This window comes from Penaeus monodon, chromosome 13, assembly GCF_015228065.2.
Source record: "Penaeus monodon isolate SGIC_2016 chromosome 13, NSTDA_Pmon_1, whole genome shotgun sequence".
Lineage (NCBI taxonomy): Eukaryota > Metazoa > Arthropoda > Malacostraca > Decapoda > Penaeidae > Penaeus > Penaeus monodon.
The window spans coordinates 47169530-47176201 of record NC_051398.1 but is presented as its reverse complement, the minus strand read 5'-3'; the positions used below and the strand labels follow the sequence as shown (position 1 = coordinate 47176201).

Genomic DNA, 6672 nt, shown 5'->3' with positions numbered 1-6672 from the left:
CATCCTTTTTCCTCTTACAAATAACAGGTTTGCAAGATAATGGTGGGAGATTTATTTTACAGTAAGGTGGGCACTTCTTTAAATTGACATAAAACAATGACTCAATGATTTTCTTCTATCAGGATGCCATTCCCATGGTGAGCAAGCTTACCTATTCAGACCGGTACCTCAAAGCACTAAAGTACATCTTTGGACGCACCCTCATCTGCCGTAATCTTGAGGTGGCCACACATCTTGCCCGCTCAACTCGACTGGATTGTGTGACACTTGATGGTGATCAGGTTGGTTTGATTGAAGTTTATTTTAGCTTATAATGATATAAAGTGGAGGGGCAGTTATAGAAAAGATCAAGAGGTGTAGAACATGTTTAATTAGGATTGTGGTTTCTAGGCTTTCATTTGGTTTCACACTCAGCTACACTTGTCTTTCAACAAAATAAGAAAATATATATTCTTACCCCCCCCTCCCCCTCCCCCCATCATATAAAGTCATACAGGTATTTATACATCTATCAGAAATTAAGGTTTCAAAAGCACTTTGTCAACCTTGGACACATAATGGAAAGGTCTGTAGTATCAGATAAAGTAATCAGTAACTTCAATAACAAATTGTGTTTTAGAAGCTGCTTAGTGACCAAATCAGAATTGTCTTGACAGCATTCTCCCCCTCCTCTAACTCATCATCATCCTCCCCTCAAAGATAGTTAGAAAATTATAATGTGGTTGTAATTTTTTACTAGTCACTCAAAAATTCCTTAACCAGGATTTTTCCATGCTGTATTCTGCACAAGTGTCTAAATTTAACATATGCTACCATTGACTTCAGTATGAATGGACAATAAGCATATGCATAAAACCTTGAGTTATAAATATATGATTTGTAGATATGACAGTTATTCCAAAAGATTTATTAAATTTACCCTCTTATCAGGTATCCAGCAAAGGTTCCTTGACTGGCGGCTACTTCAACACCTCGAGATCACGCCTGGAAATCCAGAAGGCGAGATCTGAGTTGCGGGACCAGATCACCTCAGCAGAAACAGAGCTCAGGACATTACAGGACACCCTTAGAAACACAGAGCAGGAAATCAACAAGATAGTGTCTGAAATGCAGAAGACAGAGATCAAGAACAGCAAAGCAAAGTGAGTATCAAGATGTTTTGTTAAGTTGTTGAAAGTAGCACCTAACACATTTACTCTTACAAGGAGTTTGTTCGCTTATTAGTGACAATTATCCTCACTTCTGAAAATGATAAGTAGTAAGATGCTAATTAACAAAACAATGCTTTCAAGTCTTAAAGAAAGTTGTATGGAAATTTTTCCTGAATACAAAGATAAAGCATATAGATTTAATTTATCTTTTCCCCAATCACCATAGGAATCTCTTTGAGAAAGTGAAAACAGACATCCGTCTAATGAAAGAGGAGTTGTCTGGCTTAGAGCGCACAAAGCAGCCCAAAGAGCGGTCTCTGTCTCAACTGAAGGCCAACTTGGAAGCCATGATGGCCACCAAGGAGGGCCTGGAATCAGAGCTTCACCAGGACCTCATGGCCACCCTTAGTGTCCAGGTATTGCATGGTCTTGTTTATAGTTTGTGAAATGTTTATTGAAAAGGTAATAATTGCTTTTTATTATTATCATTATTATTTATTTGTTTATTTTCCTTCACCTTAGGACCAACGTGAAGTTGATCAGTTGAATGATGACATCAGAAGATTGACTCAGGAGAACAAAGAGGCCTTTACACGGCGCATGAAGCTTGAGGCTGACAAAAACAAGCTGGAGAACTTGTTGACAAATAACCTCCACAGAAGAAAAGATGAACTCGTACAGGTAATTAAGAACAGATTACATAGGTTAATTATATAATATAGAAATACATATGGTCTTAGTTTCAGTTATAAAAAAGAAGATAAATCTAATAATTATTTTACTTGTTCTCCCACTTCAAGGCCCTCCAAGAAATCTCGGTAGAGGACCGCAAACGTCAGCTAGAGCATAGTCAAAGTGAGATCCAGAGAGTGGATTCACGCATCGAGGAAGTAGCTGTCCAGTTCAAGGAAGTGGAGAAGAAAGTAGTAGAACATCAGAAAAAGGAAAAGGTAAGAAAACTGTTCATTGCTTGATAAGAGGCATTATCCAGCAACTCTGTACTTTTTTACTCTCTCTATTTTTGAACTTCTAATACATCTATTACTTATGTATTTATCATCATTTTTTCTTTACTTCAGTGTTTCCCATATCCTTAGGAAAGATGAATTGAATTTTGAAATAGTGTGTTGAGAGAAGAATTTTTGGTCCTAGGCCTCTAAAACCGCTTTTCATTATATTTCAGAGTTTGAAAGCTGAGCTTGAAAAACTGAAATTAAAAGAAAAGGAAGTAATGGAACGTATGGAAGAGGATGCCAAAGATTTGGAAAAGATGGCATCCAAGCAGAATCTTCTCCACCAGAAGATTGATGAGTGCACTAAGAAGATCAGGGACCTTGGCTCCTTGCCCTCTGATGCCTTTGACAAATACCAGGTATTTTTAGTTGTTGTTTTTTTTATAGAATACTGTTATTTGATACTCTAAACCTATGTTTGAATTAAAATTTAGTAAGAAATAGAATATGCAGTTGTAATGAGCATTCTATTTTCTCTCAGAATCTAGCAACAAAGCAGCTGTTCAAGAAACTAGAGACCGCAAACACAGAACTCAAGAAATACTCACATGTCAACAAAAAGGCCTTGGACCAGTTCATATCTTTCTCTGAGCAGAAGGAAAAGCTGGTTTCTCGGAAAGAGGAACTGGATAGAGGGTAAAGTCTTGATGTAATACTGTCTAGCATGCCTAATCTTTGGGAATAAATAGTGAAGAGAAAAGAAATTGTTAATGTTAATATAATAATTTTCATTTAATACATTTTATATGTATTTCCAGTTATGATAAGATCAAGGAGTTGATGAGTGTCTTAGAACATCGGAAATATGAAGCCATCCAGTTTACCTTCAAGCAAGTGTCAAAGTACTTCAGTGAGGTTTTCAAGAAGCTTGCTCCACAGGGACACGCTCAGCTTGTTATGAAGTCTGACCAAGATGAAGAAAGCGAGGTAAGTAAAGATTTTGATTGTCAGGAAGTTCAGAGGACATTGGCCATTGAGTGATGCAGCCTCACTTAGTGGGGACATTTTCTCACTGGAACTGCCATTGACTAGTAATATATTCAGCAAATAAATGTATCATTGCCTCTCTTTTAACAACAGCAAGAAGAACAGGGTACTGTAGACAACTTCACTGGTGTAGGCATCAGGGTGTCCTTCACTGGCCGGAATGCGGAGATGAGAGAGATGAACCAGTTGTCTGGAGGTCAGAAGTCTCTTGTGGCTCTGGCTCTTATCTTCGCCATTCAGAAGTGTGACCCTGCCCCCTTCTATCTTTTTGATGAAATTGATCAGGTAAAAATGTTTGAGAGTATTACTAGGCTTTCTTGTTAACTGTTCAATTTTAAATGTGTTTTCATGGGTGTTAAGAATCTTTTTTATTGAAAGTGTGGAAGCTTATTTCAGTATTTTACTCTTTTTTCCTTAACAGGCACTTGATGCTCAACACAGAAAAGCAGTTGCTGACATGATCCACGAACTCAGCAAGGATGCACAGTTCATCACCACAACTTTCAGACCAGAGCTGCTTGAGCATGCTAACAAATTCTATGGTGTAAAGTTCAGGAACAAAGTGTCCCATGTGGAGTGTGTCTCGAGAGAAGAGGCGTATGACTTTGTGGAAGATGATCAGACACATGGTTAAAAAGAGGATTTATTTCCATAAAACCATCTGGTGAATGGGCTGTGAGATGGAAAGCATGCTATATAAAGACATTATTATTGCATATTCCATCAGAACTGGATTTATTTTTTAAGAAAAAAAAAAAAAAATTCCTTTGTTTGAGAGGAAGCAGAGAAACTTTTTTTAAAGTCTTGTAAATATATTTTCTCCACCCATCCCTCCCTCACCCCATAATGGGGTAGGTAAGAAAGAGAATATAAAAGTATATAAAAAAAAGTTTGAGTTCAACTTAAATGTACATAGGTATTTCAATACTGATGTTGCCTGTTAATTACTCCTTTAATCGGAGTGCAATTTGTATAAAAGATTTTCATCGAGAAATTGATGCTTATTTTTGATGTGCAGAAGTGGAAAAGGGACCTGAGGTACCAACCATAATTTTACACTACTTTAGATAGAAAGCACTTTTTATTTGTCTATTACTGAAAATCACAAATTTACAGATGTTAACTAAATGATTTTTATTTATGAAAACAAAAAATAGGTTTTGTTTAATTTATATCATGGAAGAAAAATCATGTATGAAAGTGCTTTTTTATTTCTTTTGTAATAAAGGAAAATATTACATTATTTGTTTCCTTACTGTTGTCCTAATATAGTATACAGGAAAGTATAGAAAGCCTATAAAAGTAGGAACACATCTGGTAATATTTGCCAGTTTTTGGCTAATTTAGAAAAAAAGAAAAAATACCAAAGGATAATCAGACACCCATTTCATCTGGTTCTTCATTTGCAAACAGTAGTACAAGTAAGCAATATGCTCTGAAATTAGGCTAGGTATAAAACAAGATATTTTAAGCATAAATATCTGCATACAAGTTAAAAGAAAAACAAAAATCACATTTGTTTTTGCAACAATATATACTGCTAAGTAAACCAAAGACCTTTGTGCAATAAATAGTTAATGCAATGTGAACTAGTAAAAAAAATAATACAAGGCCAGGGTATACATTTTGAGCAAGACAAACAAAATTATCAGGGTAATCCAATTGCTGTTATCTGTTGACTTAAAACAATAGCCACTGCTACCATGGAATTATTTTGCTACATTGCTGACCTCTCAAAGGTGTGCACATGTATAGCCATAAACATTAAATGCTAAACTTGGGGTCTTTTTTTTTTTTTTTTTTTTTTTTTTTTATGAGTACATTTACACCACATCAAATGGCCATACAAACACTGAGGAGCAAATCTATGGTAGGCAAAAATAAACAGCCCTAATATTTTGTGGGAAAAGTTCTATAGGTTTTATAGCAGAAAAACATCTTAGTATACTGACTTAGGAAACCTCATGCTTTCATGAATTATGAATCCAAAAAAAAAATAAATAAATAAAAAAATATATGCAGGTGTCGTAAGTACAGCTTGTGATTCGCTTATCTTTAAATGCGAACTAATCCTTCGTTCACTTAAAGTGTTAGATATAAGTTTGAGGCAACTAAACGTCCTGCTTCATGTTCACATGATAAGAAAATACTTCATGAAATCCAAACCAAATATCAAGACAATCTTGGTGGACAATTTACTTTCCTGATTATATTCATATTTCCCAATCATCCAAAAACTTAAATTATTCAGTGAAGGTAATTGCAGGAATTCAGAATAAAGAAAATATCCTTTATCACCTTTTTAAGTATATATCTACTAGAATATATTCCAGGAAAAATATATGATACTCTACCATGTTACTTTACTGATGATAATACACAGAGCTTCATTTGACTTTAAATAAATTTTGTTTCTCAGTTTTTAAATGTTATGAGATACTTAAAAAACATGCAAAAAAAAAAAAAAAAATCTTAAGTAAAGTTCCCCTGAACAATTATATTACTAATTACACACTAATTATTTCTATAAAAGAAAATTGAGCATATTCTAATAGGTAAACACAAGTATTAGTCCAAACTAAAAAGAATTTCTATTACCTGTTAAACAACAAAAATCAAACAAAAAAAACAGCTGCATTGAAGACCCATAGGTACATACTATGTATACTGTTAATGACATTAATCAACTTCCATGCAATAAATTACTTTTATTTTCAATGACCTAACTTATGATGATAATAAAATCAAGGTACTGATACCTAATTTTTGGCAGCTTATATGAATGACACTAGAGTATATGGAAGAAAAATATGAGTGTTTGTGAGAGTAAGTGTGTAAATGTATGAGAGCATGTTTGTAAATGTTGTAATATGTTAATCTAAGAAGTCTCTATGTATGACCGAGTTTAACTGTGAGATCAAGGTAGTGTAACAGTATTTGAATGAGAACTTTATATTCTGATCATAACCCCCCACCCAAATATAAATAAAAATATTGAGTGGCTTTCTATTTATTTTTTAAAAATCATGATTCTTTCACATAGTATATCCACTTAAAAAGAAAGAAAGAAAAAGAGTACACAACAATAAACAACAGTATGTGATCCAGTAAAGGGAGATGGCTTGGCTTATATGCTGATACACAGGAATGAGTTGCATTGATACACCACCATGATAGGGAACTTTTTTTTTCACATGTAACATTGAATTTACAGAGGCACACACTTTTTGAGACAGCTAAAAAGCATTTTAAAGGGAGGGATAAAATGGCTGAGAATCAAGGTCCTGCTTAAAAGAAAGTTTCACATTCAATCTCAAACTACTTCTTGTTACCTACCCAGTACCTCCCTTTAAATCTTATTATCATCATTTTATTATGTTCTCTCCTCTTTGTTACATGTTAGAAAAAAAAAAGTTTTTCCTGACCAAAATACCCTTATATACAAAAAAAGGAAAAAGAAAAGAAAAATGGTAATACCTTTAAATCCAATAAAATTATGTAAATCATATATATAAATCTGA

General features: G+C 34.1%; 1 protein-coding gene across 1 annotated transcript in view; it reads left to right on the top strand.

Moving 5' to 3' along the window:
- Positions 1-4389, top strand: part of LOC119580388 (structural maintenance of chromosomes protein 3-like) — a 23110-nt gene extending 18721 nt beyond the window's left edge. Inside the window, exons 17-25 of the mRNA XM_037928513.1 lie at positions 931-1142; positions 1378-1567; positions 1674-1832; positions 1952-2101; positions 2335-2523; positions 2646-2800; positions 2923-3091; positions 3245-3436; positions 3573-4389. Of these exons, the coding sequence (XP_037784441.1) occupies positions 931-1142; positions 1378-1567; positions 1674-1832; positions 1952-2101; positions 2335-2523; positions 2646-2800; positions 2923-3091; positions 3245-3436; positions 3573-3785 (1629 nt within the window). The 3' untranslated portion in view covers positions 3786-4389. The remainder of the gene's footprint in view (positions 1-930; positions 1143-1377; positions 1568-1673; positions 1833-1951; positions 2102-2334; positions 2524-2645; positions 2801-2922; positions 3092-3244; positions 3437-3572) is intronic.
- Positions 4390-6672: the final 2283 nt, after the last annotated feature.